Here is a 19,338-nt window from a genome sequence, read left to right as displayed (position 1 = left end):
TTGTCACCAAAATTTGACCTCTTCAGGTATCATTTTCAACTATCCTTTGGAATTCTGCCTGGAAGACAGTTATGCTATAACAGCTGGATCACATTTAAACTGTATTTACTGCCATCACCTGCAGCATGAATCAAAAGACTGCAAGATTTGCTGCAAATATTAACCTGAAATCCTGATTAACAGGGATGCCATCTTCTCAAGTGGCTGCAGAAGAAGGCCAGTGACCACGTACTTTCAGATGAGTCTGTTCCAGTAACACCAAAACAAGGTAAAAAAGCCACAGAATTACTCGCAAATCTGGAAAAGGTGTTTCAGAAAAGCCCCCCCCCCCCACCCTCATAGACCTTGCAGAAATCCACCAAGAATCTCAATAGACCCTCAAAATAGTCTTGCGAGGTGCATTCCAAAAAGAGGCTGACAGACTGTTGACCACTGTCATTGCAGCTCCTCCCTCTTTGATGGATTCATCCATTTTCACTTCATCCATGGGTGAACTGACATCCATGTTCTTCTTGATGACTCCTGCCATAGTCCCCCCCATCTGCACCAGTTCTATCAATGAAAATAGTTGCTCTTCCTACAGTGACAACACCATCAGCTTTCCCAACAATTACATTATGTACACCTGCCAACTCCTATACCGTTGCCGACACCTTACCATCAATGGCGGCACAGATGACAACACCAATATTGACAGATGATGAGAGGAGAGAAAGGCTGGTCCTAGCCAAGAAATCCTTTCTTCCTGAAAACATGTCACGTAGCAAAATAATCAGCTTCCTGCAAAGTTCGTATACACAGAAGATGAATCTCCGGATGAAGGACCTTTAGAAACTGCCAATAGTCTGTCTCAGAGTCATGTGAAACTGTGAAGACTATGACAGAGATGGTGATTACAACTATTGACCACTGGAAGAATCTGACCGCAGACATGAAGAGGAACATTAATCTCTCTGTATTTATGAACAGTCTCATTATGATAGAAATTATAAGATCAACAAGGACTAATCCTACCAGGAAACCGCCAATTGCTGGGGTTCTAGTGGGCCTTATTAATGATCTGCATAGACATAATTCTGGGCATCAACATCCTACTTTTCATGTGGAAGGTTCTTGGCACCAGCTCAGACAGATTTAGTGCAACCAGCACCTGGTCTTCCACCACAAATGCCTCCTCATCCACAAACATTGCCTACACCAATATTGGTTTAGCACATGGATACAGATACCTCTGATGCAAAGGATTAGGACAGGAGGAGTGCTCTTCAAATGTGGCTGCACCATCTGATTTGTGGGATGACTAAATCGCTCTGGTAACTAGTGCTAACTAGTGCATCTACTCCTCCTCATGCTGTCTTAACTTTGAATAATATAGCCCGTTTCCACTCATTAGTGGAAATGATGTCAAAAATATTTGACTTTATTAAAACCTATTGTTTCCTCTACAAATTTAAAGAAGCATCCAGGAAATTGGTGAAGACAATCCTGATAGTCTATCCCATATGGAAAGAAGGTATAAAAACATGCAAATACTGGCTTCAATTTCAGAGATAATCCCTAGATTGGACAACAAAATAGAGCTCTGGACAACTCCGTAGCACGCCTCAGTTGTCTAAGGCTTAATCGAAGAGTCAGAAGATGGACAGTTTGGGGGAAAAAGTATTAGCCTTGGCTGTGACTTTGTTTAAAAGTGCAAATTCCCTTGCAATTGTTAACGGGTACAAGCACCAAATGTGGGTAGACATTGCTCCATACCATGGCTTGCTGCTAGAAGGCCAGAGAGGAAAAAGTGTTCACCAATCAGCAAGAGAGTAAAAAAGCCAAAGTGGTAATTGTAAATTAATCTTTGTGCGGCCAATACTGGTTTCCAAAAATGGCAAGTGCAGTGGTACTGACATCATCAGAGGTTGTTGTGCTCTACCTTATTTAAGGGGGTGGTGATGGACGGAGCATCTGAACCAATCAAACACTCACACCCAGTCAACAGATCTGGGTTTAATCCATCACCGTTCTTTAGCCCACTCTGCCACCCCAGTTCAGACATGGCCATATGCAAATCAGTCCGACCATGTGCCTCATGAGAACAGTCCAGCCCGAACTGCCAAGCCATGCCTTCCCTGGACCGGAAACAAGCTTCCTAAGACCGGTTTCTGGCATTTCAGCCGTCTTCAGCCAGGCTTGAAATCCCACTTTATCAAAATTACCACCTCTCTCAGCTCCCCTCGGGATCTATTTAAAATTGTGGATTCCCTGTGTGCCCTTCAAACTCCTGACCCCATTGTTGCCTCACAGGACCTCTGCGACCAAATTTCCACCTTTTTCCATGCGAAAAGTGGCCCCTCCCGACCAGATGGGATCCTCTGCAGATATGATTTCTGTCAGACCTCAGGGTAGCTATCTTACCAACTTTCCCTTAGAGCAACTTAATCTGCACCTGGATGCTCTCAAGTCGGGATCGCCCCTTGACCCCTGCCCTCTTAAAATCTTCAAGGATTGCAGAGACACTCTACTCCCTCCCTTCCTGGAAGTCATCAATCGGGCAATTCACGAGGGTGTCTATCCGGAGCTGTGGAAACTAGCCATTGTTAAACCCCTCCTTAAGAAACGCACTCTAGGCCCAGGGATCCTCAAGAATTTTTGCCCTATCTCCCTGCTCCCTGCGAAAATGCTAGAAGCCCACTTAAACTCTCATTTGAGCGCCTTCTTGGAACACACCAGCCTCCTTGACCCATCCCAACACGGTTTTCGGAAGGCACACAGCACCGAGTCCGCCCTCACAGTTGTCACTAACAACATACGGGCTAAGGTTGACAGTGGCCAGACCACCCTGCTGGTCCTGCTCGACCTCACAGCCGCTTTTGACACCCTGTCCCCTTCCATCTTGGCCTTGTGCCTCGGGGAGATAGGAGTGGAGGGACCCGCGCGTAGCCTTTTAACATCTTTTCTGGCTAAACGCGAACAGAGGGTCAAGCTGGGCAACTACCTTTCCCCCATCAAGCCTGTGCAGTGTGGGGTTCCTCAGGGCTCGTCCCTGAGCCCCATGCTTTTTAATATTTATGTAACACCTTTGGCCAGGCTGGTCAGATCCTTTGGTCTGGAAGTCGTATCTTACGCGGACGACACCCAGATCATGGTCTCCATCTCGCAAACCACAGACATCACTGCCTGTAATTTTAGAGCCTGCATGGAAGCAGTTGTGAACTGGATGGCGAGAAACTACCTCAAGTTAAATGGGGAGAAAACGGAGGTGCTCATTTTTGGAGGCAAGCAGGAGACCTGGTCTGCTGACTGTGGCCCTCCGCCCTAGGTGCCTGCCCCACGCCCTCTCAGTTGGCCCGGAATCTGGGTGTAATTTTTGACTCCTCGCTTCGCTTTGACACACAGGTTAGAAGGACTGCCTCACCCTGCTGTGGGGTCTTGCGAATCTTAAAGAAAATCGCCCACTATCTCTCGATCGAAGCCCGTAACCAGGTCACGGTGGCCCTCATAACCTCAAGATTAGATTACTGCAATGTACTCTATCTAGGAATTAATAAACAACTTGTCCAGCGTCTCCAGATTATACAAAACGCGGCCGCAAGGTTCGTTTTTGACGCTCCTAGGCGGTCATCAGGCTCCTCCATCAGGAAAAACATGCACTGGCTCCCTGTGCAAGCAAGGATTGAATTTAAGGCCTTGTGCCTTACTCACCGCGCCCTGCATGGACTTGGGGCAGAAGGTATTTGTTCTCTGGTGTCCCGTCATACCCCCGGCAGGGCCCTTCGCTCAGCGAATAAAAATCTCCTTGCCATACCCAGAAGTACCAAAGCAAGGTGGGGCAGGAGGGCCTTCTCCTCCCTCGTTCCAAGGATTTGGAACTCCCTTCCTGTGGATCTTAAGGCTCAATCATCCTATCTCCTTTTCCGGAAGGTCCTGAAGACTTGGCTCTTCAGTGAATTCTATTGCTAGTCGGCACGCCTCCTCCCCCTCCACACTGACTTCTATCCACCCTCAGCGCCTTGACGCCTATGGGCTAAGTTGCGCTATATAAGGCTCCAATCATCATCAACAAGTGAAATAATTGTTACTGCTTTGTTTACCAGCTCTTTGAAGGTTTTATGGAATCCAGTGCTCTCCCAGAGATTTCGTAGAGCCAAGTTGTTTATTAAGTTTTGTAGGTAGGCCATTGCCGCACTGCCTTTTAAATTTTTTTTTTATTCAAGCCCATTTCAGAGGAAGGTGTTCAAAGTCGTCTGATCCGCTCCCTTTATTTTGTGCCAGCATTTGACATAGGCGCCCTTCCGCGCTATTTGTTAGTTCTGAAGACCAATTCAAGTCTTATTGGTGCCGGCGATGTATATTTAGGAAGATTGAATATGATTCTCAATTGCCCTCGCTAATGTGCTGTCCAAGATCCGTGCATCACCTCCTCGTAGGCATTCGCTTCTGTAGGTGATCGTGGGTATAAATTTAGCTTGGATCACCTGTAGCAAAGGGGGGAGCCTGGGTCCCGCGATTTTGAGTTAAGGTTTTTTAGGGCTACCGCCGTTGCATTACCTCTCCTTCCTATTTCTTCTTTCTGTTGCTGGAACATGCCTTTACTGTCCACTATTATACCCAGATACTTATACTCTTCAATGGTTTCCAGTGGGGATCCTCCTAGTTTCCAGCGGTATCTGTATGTGCTCCTCTTGGAGTTTATTCCCATCACCTTAGTTTCCTCGAAGTTTATGCTTCATTCATTTGTAGACGAGTAGCTGTACGTTGGGTCAATCAGATGTTGTAGGCCAATCAACGTGCGGCTTATTAGGGAAACGTCAGCATAAAGTAATTTTGAGAGGTTAAAACCTCCCAATTTAGGAGCATAGGAGTTGCAGTTATCTAACTCCGGGTGAGATATGACATAAAGAGGTTAAATAAAGTTGGGCCAGGACACAGCCTTGTGTAAGGCCCTTAGTCATCTGAACGTTTCTCGACTGGCAGTCGCTGGCTCCCAGCTTAATTTAGCCCACATGTCAGTATGGAGTAAAATCAGCGGAGACGATAAAGCAGATGGAATTGTTCTTTTCGATAGCTTGTCCCATAATTTATTCCTATTGATGTTATCAGAGGCAGATAAATAATCGATGAAGCAGATGAAGAGTGGGTGGTTGGGTGTATTGTCAGCATCTATTAGAAAAGATAAGGCGAGGATATTTGATGTTGTTCCGGTGTGTTTACAAAAGCCTATTTGGTTAATAGGGATTACTGCCTTTTCAGCAGCCCAGTCAGGAAGCTCGTCCAATAAAAGGCTAGCATAATACAGGGATGTGGAATTCCTATAGCCGACGCCCAGGACATATTGTTTGGGGTCAAGGGCAACACGTTTTTAATGTGGATTTTGTCCTTGGGACAAGTAGGCCCAGCCCCCTACAGCACAAACACTTTGTATGCCAGTGTGCAGTACAACATTATGGATCAGAGAAGGGCACTGTCTGCAGTTAAGGTAATATTTTTGTCAAATGTGAATGCTGCTCGAACTTGTATTTATGGTTCATTAATTGAAAGCCTTTATTATTAGTGTGAGCGCTCTACGTAAATGTTATAAGCTCTGACTGCACTACCGACATTGGTTCCAGTATAAAAATGTGTACACACATTTTCAAAGTTTAGAAATATGAGGCTATATCTAATCCCAGAATGCTCTCTGATCTGATGCAAATATTTGCAGAAGCTTGAAAGCAAGATTGATGATTCTTTGCTTTCAAAATAAAATATTGACAATAAAATTAAAGCAGGAAAAAAAAACATTTAGCTAAACTACTGTAAAATATCAGGTACCATTTCTTTGCAGCATCATTTAGTAACATGTGTTGGTGCATGATAGTTTTTCGCAAAAATATTCATAATGGTAAATCAGTGTAACCAGATTAAATAAGATTATGGGAAACAAAAATAAACAAGCATTGGCAAAATAAGTGGGTCTAAAATTGGTGGTAAGCTTTTTAGTTTTGTCACTCTGACTTGTTTTGACATGAGTTTTGTAAAATCTTATTGGTGTGTGAACTGCCGGGCACTCACCATTATAACAAACATTGGCAAAAGCAAAAATAGTTTTTGGTCTCAAAAAGCACACATTGCCACACTAGTTACTGGCACTGAACAAAACTACTTTGTGTTCCGATATGCTCTTTGCGAAAGAGCGGAATGCTGTCACTCACAGTCAAGCCAGCAGAAACAGAAAGAGAGACAGAATTTTAATAAACGTAAAAGGTCATGCCCAGACTAAATTAAGGGCCTAATTATAAAGAAAGTCTCAAAAGTGCACCCATGGTATATGTCCTTGCATTAAGTGCAGCTATACAGCTTTTGTGTATTCCCAAGAATTCACAAAAGTAGGACAAAAAATAGTACTTCTAGAAAATATTTGTGAACTGCATTTTAGCATGAGCAGATATGCATGTGTAGATTTATTCATGCAAGTGGTTGAAAATTCTCTGTCCATCCAACAACTTTTTCCCAACTCTGGAAGAAGGCTTATGCCTGCCTTTGTCAGGGGTACATTTCCAACATTTCTCAGTATGGGAAAAGATTAGAGAAGAGTTGTTGAAAACCCTTAAAAATGCAAATTAGTAGGTTTGCACAGACACAAAAGGGCATTCTAACACTGGAACTATTGCTTACCACTACCTTCAGCCCGAGTAGGTAGATCTGTGGAAACTTGGCAACACAAGGGCATTGCAAGTATTCATACACTATTATGGTATGAGCCCTGGCATAATCCGAGAAGCTATATCAGAGCTCTTATATAATGAGATTGCTGACATAATTTGTCGCCGCACTACATGGCACCAAAGGGACAAGTGGATTTTGTTACAGGACAAGTAGATTTATGAAGCAACCTGCCCTATGGACAAGTAGATATTTTAATAAATTCCACACCCCTGATAATATTTGGCATTGTTGTCTATTAAGGCAACAGCCTGTAGTTTTATGCTTTGCTTTTGATGCCTTTCTTGTAGATTGGAGATATTATTGACCCCTTACACGAGTTTGGTATTATTTCCGCTTCTAAAATCTGTTTGTAAAGTGGCAATAGTGCTGCTGCCCAATATTCCAGATCTTGCTTGTACATGATGGGTGGGATGCCATTAGAGCCCAGGGGCCCCAATGCTTTGCCTGTCGCTATCCTTTTCATAATCTTTTTGTCCGTGAAGGCCATAGGTTCTGACTCCGGTAATGTAGCCCAGTCAATTATACGGCTACTGGATTCTTGTGGCTCGTTCATAGTGCCCGATGGTGCAGTGTTGAAGTGATGCCAGAGATAGTTAGCCCATGCTTCTTCTGTCAGGTGTGAGTTGATACAGGGTTCTCTTGAATTCTGAAAAGTATTCACGGTGCGCCAAAACCTTGCACTGCTTGTTTTTGCATCATGCAATAGTTTGGCCCATAGCTTATTCTCCTTCTCCCTTTTCAGGTGCCAGATGAATTTTTATGGTGGTTTTTAGATTTTTTAATTCCTCTTGGACGGCCTCATCTGGGCCCGTTTGACGTAGCCGCCGCAGTGATCTATTTAAATCTCTTTTGGGGAGCCTTTAGACTGTTTTTTTGCTTAGTTGTCAAATCGTTACCTTGCTCACTGTAAGATGCAGGGATTGGCCTCTTTTGTAATTGTCCTTCAGTTGCTACACAGGCATTTTCTCTTTTTGTGTGGGCTGCCCCAAGGCTGTTGATGAAGGTTTCCCAGCGGCTTAAGATACCAATGTGCATCATTTTGCCTTCCTTCCAAAGGTTTTTTGCTTCAGTCTTGAAGCCTTCCAGGTTGCGGGTATTGCATTTTATTCTTTTGTGATATTACTGTGAAAATCACGCTCGGATTTCCTACTGGCAGGATTGGCATTGCACCTTGTATATTTAGTATGATCTCTTGAGAGAAGTGATCGCTAGCATCCTTTGTTCCTATTCGGAAATCAGCGATTTTGCTGACCAGTGGCAATGATGAAAATGTATAGTCTATTATTGTGGTAGCTGATGAGTTATCAATAGTTGCTGCCGGCAGACGGTCCTTTGGAAAGCTTCCGTTTAGTGCCACCAGGTTCAGATGTTCTAGGTCCTTTAAAAATTCATTTTCGTGCCTAGATTGCGTACCCCATTTGATCCCTTCTTGGTGTGGGATACCCCATGCCGAGAACTGCTCTTCCAATGAGGGGTCCCTAGTCCGGGGCCCCAAGAGGTGCACATTAAAATCCCCTGTTATGATGATGATCGGGGTTTTCTCCTCTGACATTATCCTTGTTGGTTCCGAGACCAAGAGTTTCATCCCTGCTTTTTTCTCTCAAGGATGGATGTATATATTTAGTAAATTTAATTTATGATTGGGTTTGTTTCCTCCTAGGTCCAGTATTATAGCATTTATACCGTTGTTTGACTGTTTAATTTCCAATTCCTTTATTGCGTTTAAACTCCTTATTGAAGTGTAGATTATGCCCACCTTTTAAATGCCCAAATTTGGCACTTCTGGCCGCCGGCAGATGATATGCTTAGCCTTGTAATTGATGCGGTTGGTCTAACCAGGTTTCTTGGAGTGCAATAAGATCACATTTTTGAAAATACAATAATAGTTGTGTATCATTGATTTTGTTTCCTAGGCCATTTATATTCCTACACTGGTGTTTCTTTGTCATGAAAGATTTTAAATCTGTCCGTATTCGGACCAGTGACTGATCAAGGAAGATAGTTTTTGAGAAGCAGACACATCCACAAAAGAATGTATGAAATGATTTGGTAGTCTGGGTCTGGCCATCAACATAGCCAATTTCAGCTTCAGGCCCACAACTTCAGTCCTGTTTTAGTCACCCTCCTTAACACCAAGCATGGCAAAGCCGATCTGTTGGTGGAAGACTTGTGCGTCTTCAGTCACTTACCTACAAAAAAGTTGAAAACCAATGTCTAGCTGTTCAAGTCATTGTTGGGCTAGATATCATCTTGTTTTCCACTGGTAACTTTTTTCAGGCTGTGTATGTGGCCTCTATAGGAGTAATTCCACGGCCTGTTGCTCTAATTGACTGGATGTTTCGACAATCCAATTCAAGTCTCAACCACGTTCAAAGCTGCCTTGACCTAGTGGTTGGAGAGATCAGCTCTCACAAAAAGGTTGCTCTTTCGCCTGCAAGTATCCCAGTTGATCATGACATTAGACATATCATGGAAGTAGTGGGCTGCCCTTTTTCAGGAACTGGAACCAAGGGGTTGAGAACAATCCAGGAGAAGAATCTTCCCACAGACATCCTGGAACTCCGAGCTGTCCAAAAGTAATTACAATTGTTTCCTCCCAGATTGAAAAAATCACCAGTCCTGCTTAGATGGTAAGTAAAGACAACACCCCTATGGTGTTCTATATCAGCAAATAGGGCGGCACCAGATAACGTCCACTATTGAAAAAAGCCTCCTTTATGATTGGGCAAAAGATAAAAGAAATCTCATCAAGAGCAGAATCCCTTCCCCGCAGTCAGGAACACTTGGGCAAATGCTCTCAGCAAGACTGAAAGCATATACCGCTAATGGGAATTAAATCAGGAGTGGACGGCTACAGTCTTTTGCAAATGGGGATCATCCAGCACCAAACTTGTTTGTGACATCATGGAGCAAGAAATTCCTATACCTCGTGAGCAGGCAATTGCATTAGGGGAATGTGGGTTGATGCATTTTCGATCTCATAGGACAAGACGTTTGCAAATGCCTTTCCTCCACTTCTCTTCTTGATTACAATGGTTCTCAGCAAAGAGAACCATTCTGACTAGCTGTAAATTCCTCAGTTTGGGTTCAGCAGTTTTGGTTCACATTACTTCTTTAACTCTCAAGAGTTCCACCTATCACTCTGAAAAAACAATCTCTTTTCGAGGGGCTATGGACAGACTATACATCACGACCCTCTGTATTTGAACTTATGGGTATAACTACTGAACTCAAGAAATCAACAAAGGAGTGTATTACCAATATAGGTCAAAGAAGAGCAAGCATGTAACAACACTCACGGTAGAAATTACCTGTGAGGGAAACCAATTCAGGTTATTCAGAAAGCCTTCACTCACCAACCTAGTTGGTGACATGCTTTATCATAGGGCCCCACCAGGAGTGGCTGAATGCCACCCTAGTGTGCTGCAACGCCAGTTTACTGCGAAGCTGGTTGAGTGATTGGTGAAGTGTGAAATAAGTGAGTTAAAAATGTCCAAATTGTGTCCAAAAAATAGTTTTAGTTTTGCCAAATGGACAGGAGTAAAAACAAAGGTGTAGGATAAAGGACCGAAATTAAAAGTCCAGTTTTATCCCTAAGGTGTGGTCGACATGTTTCTGCCTATGTGTGAGCAATTAGTCAGGCATTCGTCAGGACCAGTGAAGTGTAGTGGTGAACCCTGGCATTATGGGCGCGCTAAGGCCCACCCTGACCAGAGATTGCTAGTGTTAAAAAGGTATAACAACACTGTATCTGGATTCCTTCACATTGGAGCGGAACAGAGTTTATTAGTAGGTGCAAAAAAATCAGGGCACCATGGGTCTCGGGAGGGGGGTGGTAGCGAAATGACACACTGTCCTTGAAGCTAGGCACCCGTTTGGAACCTGAGATGGGGAGTAGAAGTGTTTGTTCCATTCCCTTCCTCTTTTGTTGATACAAGTATAACTACTGAACACCTGGAGTTTGCACAATTTGACATTCAGCAGGATTGTTGAGATGCTCTAGCCCAGGGCAGGGCTGCTTCCACTATTAAAGCTGATCAAGCCAGATTGGATCATTCAGGTCTCTGGCCTCAGAAACCCATTCTCGGTAAAATTGCAGTACAACTGCATCAAATTCTGCTTTATCTCCTGCATCAAACTCTAGCAGTGCTTAAATATATATTTCCATTAAGGTACAATTGGCAGTTTTACCTAGGTTTAGGACATCATTCGGCACTTACACTTGTAGTGCTTTAGAAATCTGACTTGTGGAAGGCCTGGCGGGTGGGGGAGCCGGGGTTGGTTTGGGGGGGGGGGGGGGGGGGGCGTGTCGGTTTAGTGCTTACTCAGGAAATTGAGTTCAGTTTTTTTTTTTTTATGAGGTGGTTGTGCTACTAAAGTGACTGCTTCTACTATGCCGCATGCAATCTCTTTGATACTGTTATTGAAAGGTCACTGTGTGACTCCAGCTTCACTACTGGGTATGACTGAGTCATGTGAATCCGTAAAAGATGGCATTGCTAGACAGCTGTAGTTACTGGTAAGTAGCTATTTCTTTTAAATCGCCTTCGTATCCGTATAGGAGGTGAGAAATATTGTGACTTTTTAAAGTGTGCCAGTCATTAAATGTGACTATCAAAACTGTCTTCACCCGCCTTGCAACAGCCCAAAACTTCACTGACCCGTTAAGCTGTTTTTATGCTGTTGCTTTTTAAGCTTTTCTTGCTCTGCGAATATCGTAATCTTAAGAAGTAGTTTTCGTCCTTTCCCCATCAAGTGCTTCAAATGTAGATTGAGATTCGCAGAATTATTCTATAGTGCCTGAATAATACGTAGCTTTTGATAGATCTTCAGAATGAGTCTAACAGTATCTGAACTGTTTTTGAAAAAATCTGTTTATTGTAGGTACCCGAAGGGTGGTAGATGTTAAACTTTTGTAGCCCTCTTTGTTGTACACAAATCAGCACCTCAATTAAGTTCATACCACATATTTATAACATATAATATAACATACATATAACATATTACATATACATATAACATAACATAATATAACATAATACAACATAATACATATAACATATTTTTCATAATATATATAAAACATAATATAACATAAAACATAATATAACATAATACATATAACATATTTTTCTAACCGCCCTCACCCCCTCCCGAAACCTGTTCCGGTGATCTAAATATTAATTGAATAAAAGGTGTTATTTTGTCTGTAACAGGCCTTGCATGAAATACCTTTTATTTCTTAAAGTATATTGAAACATTTTGATCCATATTTTCTTTGAACGTTGATCCATAATGTTGAATTTCTAATGGGACATATTTATCTATAAAACTGGAAATCTTGTTTTTGTGTTTTAGAACAAAGAGTTTTTACAAGAAAAATTAATGCAGCGAGCTCCTACTATCACGGAACGTGCCAAAAAGGTATTTTATCCTTTTATAAAATGTAACTTATGCAAATAGAAATAAGCTATTGCTTCATAGATAATATTTTTGTGAAGTTCTTATGATTATTAGTTTCTTCCAGTCTGTCAAATTTACTTTTAAGGAGGTAAGAGGCAACACGTGTAGGTGGACCCACGAACATGTTACTACATTGTTTGCATTGATCTCAGGTTATAGGTCAAAATATTGAGGTCAGAAATATCGACATTTACATATATCGACTAAAGATATTTTCCTGAATGGGTACCAACTCCAGAATATTGACTGCCACTTTGTCATAGTAAATATTTTTAGGGAACATTTAATGTACTTTTTTAATGCCAGATATGCTCACCTTTACTACATTGTATGTCAGTATTTTGGAGTCCTTATATGTGCAGGTTGAGTTTTAGAACTCAACATTTTGTCACCACAGCAAGGTCTGTGTACCAGAGTGTAATTCTGGGCATGGGTGCCGCAATGGTGATTACGGTGTGAGTTCTTGTGGTTCTTCTAAAAAGTCACGGTGAAAGAAATATTTCAGTATAAGAACCCCACATCTGTGACAGAAAGGGATACGCCCTACCACACTAATATAAGTTTCAATTTCGGATCCAATGTTGGTGCTTCATCCCTAGCATTGATCTGCCAATCAACCCCATTGAACACACGTAGTTAAAACTTAAAAGAAGGGAAACACTCTAAGGTAATTAGAGTGTATAATACTCCTGTTCCCGGATTCCGTTGAGAAAACTGGGTCATAAAATGATCTAGTTCATTTTTATTCTTCAGTGGAAAGATAGTTTCAAGCCAATGCATATTCCCTCATGGAGGGTCATCAGGGCTTCAAAAACATATGTAACAATAAAAACCTCCAAATTACCTAATCCACACAAATCTAATTACTCAACATGAAATTCCCATCCATCATTGGTAAACCTAGAAATCACACAAGTTGTACTATCCCCCGCATCTTGATTAATCAAATTGTGCTTAATAAGAGCCATACTGATACATTTTAGATTCTCAAGAGGACCCAGGATACACTTACTTCCCATCTATAATAATCGGTGGTAGTACAGTACTTACAACTGTTCAGAGCCTCAAAATGCTTCATTTAAAAAATGTGTTGTCGATATATAAAATGTCTAAAACAATTGAAACAAGCCTTTGCATTTACGTGAGCTTGAGCTATTGACATTGCAAATGATTGCCTTTTATTAATGTTTTGTTTTTTAAAACCTATATAAAAGGCACAGCCATTTACAATGTTAATATCTTAAACTCTCACAAATGCGAGAACTATTGCATTGCAAATGCTTGTATTACAGACGGGTCTTAGACTTCGCGGGCCCCCCCCCCCCCCCCCCCACCAATAAAGCCCCTTGTATCGTACGCTTTTTGACGTTCTTGAATGGCAGTCTATCTCAGCACCCACAAGGGATGGTTTTGCTGTATAGAAAAGCTAATTCTAAATGATTTCTAGCAGGGCTCCAATTGTACCTGCGCCGTGAGTACTATGGCTCTGCTGCCGACCCCACATTCATCCCCAAACCATTTCGAGATCTTACTGTCAAGCAAGACTTCCAGCTCCTTGTCCTCTCCCCCTGCACCATCCATCCTTGCTACCCCTGGAATGCCGGTGAGGCGTGAGGACGGAGCTACTTCTACAGTGCCATGACGAGACCAAGCTGACAGCTAGTGGTACAAAATACAACCTTTTAGCCAAATACAAACAAGCATTTGCAATGCTGAAAGTGTAGTGCATGCCCGGGGGCAGGACGGCAATGGGGAGCAAGCTGCAACGCTGGCAGAAAAACTCGAAACAATAGAAGGGGTATAGTTAAAGAGTGTCCGGCTTATAAAAAATGTAATAAATACATAAAGTAAAAGGAGCAAGTGGCAAGGAAAAAAAGGTGCGCAACAGCAATGAGAAGCAGGCTGCCATGCTGCCTAAGCTTGCAGTGCTTGTAAAACATAAAGAACACATTATAAGGAGCAAGTTGCAAGTAAAATAAAGGTGTCTCCGCTATAGTTGAAGCGAGCCGTGCTGCCAAAATAAAGACAAATTACATCAATTGAAACGTTTAAGCAAAGCAGCGCCATTGCAGGAAAACATGTCGTGCCTGCAGTAGCAAATTATTGAAGAAAATACTGCTCACAGACGGTAAATAAGACATACCCTGTAACAACAAAAGTAAAAGGTCCTGTCCTCATGGGAGGTTAAAAATGAAGACAAGGCAGGACCAAAGAGGGACTAACAAACCTATTAACAAATTAGAAGCCATCATTTACAAAGGACAGTGACACAAGACAATGAAAAATATGGGTGGAGAGTGGGCACAGCATGCCTTGCAGAGAAGCGCATGCGCTGCCCAGGCTCATCCTAAAAACTGTATACATATATATGATAGAGACTCTACCTGCAAATTCTTTACCTTAGAATTATTGCCAGGTGTCGGACTTGATCAGGAAATTTTTCATGCACAGTACCCTTGCATGCCGGTAGGTGGCATAGTTCCACTACTCGTGGTGTTGCAGTGCCTATATAGACGCCACCCCAGTGCACTGATGTCAATTCTCTTCGCACCAGTTAGCACATATGTGGAGAGAATTACCGTCAGTGACTTTTTGACTGTCCTTTTTTCTACTTTTTGCCAAGGTTTTTTTGAGACTTGTCTCTTGGTATGGCATGGATGTCAACAGGTAAGGGAAGGCTGAGTTGAAGCCCTGCAGTGCCTGTCACTGACAGATATCAGTGAAGGTCCTGCACGTAGTCTGTCTGGTACTTTGAGTGCGACCATGACACCAACACCTGTGACGATTGTTGCACCATGAGCCCCAAGACCTTGAGGGAGCGATCCCTCAAGCTTCTTGACTATCTACGTGAGTCGCCATGACAGTCTAGCTCCAGGTTCAGAGAAAGGTCACCTGGACCAGTCACTAAGCCATCGATTTTCATTGCAGTCAGTCGACCCATTCCGGTAAGTCCCACTAGAAAAAGAAGAGGAAGTAGTCTTCGACTTATCCACGTCCGTCCATGTCATTTGTCACGATCAGGGAGCATTAACACTCATGACCTGGCTCCACGATTAAGTCTGGACCTGGGCCCTCGCTGTGCTTTCCCAAGTATCCGGGAGTTGAAGCGACCGCTGCCCAACTTCTATAATTTTATGAGGCCGTGCACCTCATATGTGGGCGGCTTGTCCACGCTGGAGCACCTTGGGGTCCTACTGGTCTTCCACATGTTGGTTCACATTTGGTGTCAATCTGGTCTCTTGTCTCCACAGATGGATCCAGATCTGCACAGGTCTAGCCACTTCAACATTCCTTTCACTGGCCCATCGGGCGACACTCCCAGCGTCATGTCCCCCTTTTTATATCTGCCTCAGACAAAGTACCCGATGGGTGCTGCCCAACGCTGACTCCGGTGCCAACTGGAGACATGCCCTCCAGGCCAGAGCCTGAGCCCTATTCCTATGGGCTTGGATGTGAAAAACATTGGGAGGGACCACTGGACCCTTATAAATACCAGTCCCTAGATCTAATTGAAGACACGTGGTGTGAGGATTTGGCGGATGCCAGTGGAACGGACATCTCCCCAGATACTGGCTTGGTCTCTCCTCCTACCGTGTCTATGGAGGAGAGAGCCTCATTTGCTTTGGTGGCGAGGAGCGCAGCGGAGTTCTGAACCTCACGCTGCCCTCCGTGGCTGTCACGACTAATGTCTTGACGGAGGTGCTTCAGCCAGGAACCACCCTTTAGAACTGCTTCTCCCATTTAATGAAGCCCTCATGACCTCCTGCTTGGGGCCTGCTCCAAGCCCTGTACAGGGGCTCTTGTAAACAGGACAAATGCCCGCTGCCATTACCCTGCTCCAGGGGATCCCAACTTCCTCACCCTACTCTGGAGATTTTGATGGTCCAAGCCCTCCACTACCTGAGTAAATCCTGGTGCATTCCCTACTACCGCATTGGATAGAGAATTCTAAAGGCAGGACACCATGGGCAAGAAAAATTTTTCTTGCGCTAGCCTGGTACTTCGGACAATGAACACCATGGGCCTTATGGGCTGTTACTCAATTCAATCTGGGAGTCTGTTGCACAGATGCTGCCTGCTGTCTCAGAGGAGTCCCAAACCATATTCCCCAAGCTATTGCTGATGGGAGAGACGCAGTGGGCTACTCACGAACGACTCACTATGCAGAGCGGTTACTCAGTCAGCAGATGTATGGCGCCATGCCTGGCTAAAGACTGGCTTTTCAGAAGATGTCCAGGCTATGCTGTTGGACATGCCCTCTGATGGATCCCGTCTCTTCGGAGACAAGGCAGACTTGACGATTGAGGGCTTCAAGGATGTCAGAGCTACGGCCAAGTCCTTGGGCCCTTCCATGGCCCCTCACCAGCCCCAGTCCGCCTTTTGCTCTTTTTGTGGCCACAGAATGGATTTCAAGGCACGTCTCTATGCGCCCAGCCACCACTGCACGCAGGCTTCCTAGCCCATGCATGGCCGAGGACGCTGTACTCACAGACCATGTGGGTAAGGCAGCCAGAGGTCGGGCCAGTCCACCACTCTCCCATCAGCCTCCAAGCTGCTTCCGTTTCCCCTCCAACCATCATAGGCAACCAGTGGAAGACAGGATATGCTATCACCTCCATTACTTGAAGTCACTACCATCTGACCGTTGAGCTCTCTGCATTGTTTGTAGGGGCTACTCCGTCCCCTACAAACCACTCCTCCACCCATGCCACCCACTTGCGACAGGCTCATGGAGGACCATTTATCCTTACTCCGCCTTGAAGTGGTGGCTCTCTTGGCCAAGGGAGCCATGGAGGGGGTGCCGTCAGCAGAAGAAGGTCATGGCTGCTATACCCACTAATTTCTGGTGCCCAATAAGGACTGAGGTATTTTTCCTTCCCTAGACCTGCGCCCTCTCAATTTCTTCCTGAAGAAGCAGGAATTCAAAATATTTATGATCACTCAAGTCCTGTCTGCCCTGAACCCGGGAGAGTCAGTGGTAGCGTTGGACTTGCAGCGTGCATATTCCCACTCTACTTACCCATACATGTTACCTGCGATTCACGTAAAGGTCATAAGCACTTTCAATTCACCTTGCTCCCCTTCGTCCTCACTAGCACCAAGATGATGGTGGTAGTTTCAGCTCATCTGTGGAGCTCAGGGGTGCCAATCTTCCTGTCACGATGACTGGCTGTTGAAAGAAGGCTCGTACCAGGTGGTTGTCCACCACCTCCAAACTATGGCAGATCTCCTGAACTTGCAGTGGTTTCCTATAAATGTCACACCTGACTACCGCTCAGAAGCTCTCTATCGTTGGAGTTGTTCTGGACACAGTGCAGGTTCGGGTTTATCCTCCCAAGCGGCGAGTCCAGGATATTCAGTCTATGATACAGATGTTTCAGCCTCTGTTCTGAATTTCGGTGAGGGAGACCCTGAAGCTGTTGGGACTCATGGCCTCCTATATACTGCTGATAACTCATGCCCAATGCATATGCAAGCACTGCAGTGGGACTTGAAGTTTCATTGGCCACAACATCCACAGAACCTTTCAGACAGCGTCCTGATCTCCGAGGGAACTGCAAAAGATCTACAGTGGTGGCTAACGAACAGAGATTGGGTCAAAGACCGACTCCTCTTCCTTTCCTGACCAGATCTCTCAGTAGTGACAGATGCGCCACATCCTGGGATGTGGCGGCCATCTGGGAGAGGTGGAGATCATAGCACTCTGATCTCCAGTGGAATCCATACTCCACATCAACCTTCTGGAGCTCCATGCCATCAGACTTGCATTGAAAGCCTTTCTAACCTCTATCAAGCGATGGCTAGTACAGGTTTTCATGGACAACAGAACGGCCATGTGGAACTGCAACAAATCGGTGGGGTTGTGGATCCTTTGTCAGGAGACCCTACATCTCTGGACATGGCTGAAACACAAGGGCATAATTTCTGGTACTTTAACAGCGGCCGTCTCTGAACACCAGAGCAGACTAGCTCAGCCATTGATGCCTAGCGGATCACGAATGGAGTCTCCCACTGGAGGTGGTGCTTTGTCTCTTTAGACAGTGGGGTGAGCCTTTGGTTGGATCTTTTCTCCTTCCCTGAGAACACACAATGTCAGCAGTCCTGTGCACAGGATTTTCCAAGGCGGCTCTCGATAGGAGACGCTTTTCATCTTGAGTGGAGCACAGGCATTCTATATGCCTTTCCGCCCATACCACTCTTGCCCAGAGTTCTAAGGAAGATCAGGAACGACCGAGCCCAAGTCATCCTTGTGGCTCTTCATTGGCCATGGAGAGTCTGGTATCACGAGCTACTCAGCATGGCCATCAGTCCTTCAATCAGGCTGCTCCTTAGTCAGGCTGCTCCTTAGGGAAGATCTTCTGTTGCAGCAGCAGGGTACTGTCCTCCAAGTGAACCTGTCCAGTCTCCGCCTTCTTGCGTGGAGATTGAGTAGTGGTAGTTGACATCTTCAACGTTCCTCCCGGAGCTTGAAACGTCATCTTGCAGCAGGCGTCTCTCCACCAAGACAGTATAAACCAGTCATTGAAAAACATTTGTTTTAACATGGTGTGCAAAAAGACATTGATCTCCTTTCTGCCCCCTTCTTATTGAAGTTTTACTCTTCATTCTTTCCCTTGCGCAGCAGGGCTGTGCTCTGGGCACTCTTAAAGGCTATCTGTCTGCTCTTTCTCCCTGTTTGCGGCTGCCTGACCAACCCTCTCTGTTCAAATCCCCTATTTTACATAGGTTTCTAAATAGTCTTGTTCATCTCTTCCCTCCTTCACCGTTTATCATGCCTCAGTGAGACCATAATATGGTGTTAACTTTCTTGATGTTTGCTCCTTTCGAGCCTTTCCATAGTTGTCCCCTCAGGCTTCTGCTGATTAAAAAAGCCTTCCTTGTGGCTATGACATCTGCCCGTAGAAGTAAGTGAGCTGCAGGCCTTGTCTTCTATGCTGCCTTACTTATCAGTCTATCCTGACAAACTGGTGCTTCATGCAAGGGGCTTTTTTCTACCGAAAAAGGTTACCCCATTTCACGTACGCCAATCCATCAAACTGCCTACCTTTTACTCTTCTCCACATCCCTCTAAAGAAAAGGAGCAACTCCACCATCTGGCCCCAAAAAGAGTGTTGTCTTTAAACCTCGACCGCACACAAGCTTTCAATGTGGATGACCGGCTCTTCGTGGGGTATGTTGGTG

At 44.5% G+C, this 19,338-nt stretch overlaps 1 protein-coding gene across 1 annotated transcript in view; it reads left to right on the top strand.

The window, feature by feature from the left end:
- OXSR1 (oxidative stress responsive kinase 1) overlaps positions 1-19,338 on the top strand; it is a 633,421-nt gene that overhangs the window by 415,226 nt on the left and 198,857 nt on the right. Inside the window, exon 10 of the mRNA XM_078665259.1 lies at positions 12,052-12,117. Within this exon, the coding sequence (XP_078521385.1) occupies positions 12,052-12,117 (66 nt within the window). The remainder of the gene's footprint in view (positions 1-12,051; positions 12,118-19,338) is intronic.

This window comes from Lissotriton helveticus, chromosome 10 (assembly GCF_964261635.1).
Source record: "Lissotriton helveticus chromosome 10, aLisHel1.1, whole genome shotgun sequence".
Classification (NCBI taxonomy): domain Eukaryota; kingdom Metazoa; phylum Chordata; class Amphibia; order Caudata; family Salamandridae; genus Lissotriton; species Lissotriton helveticus.
This window is presented reverse-complemented; position numbering and strand designations above follow the sequence as displayed.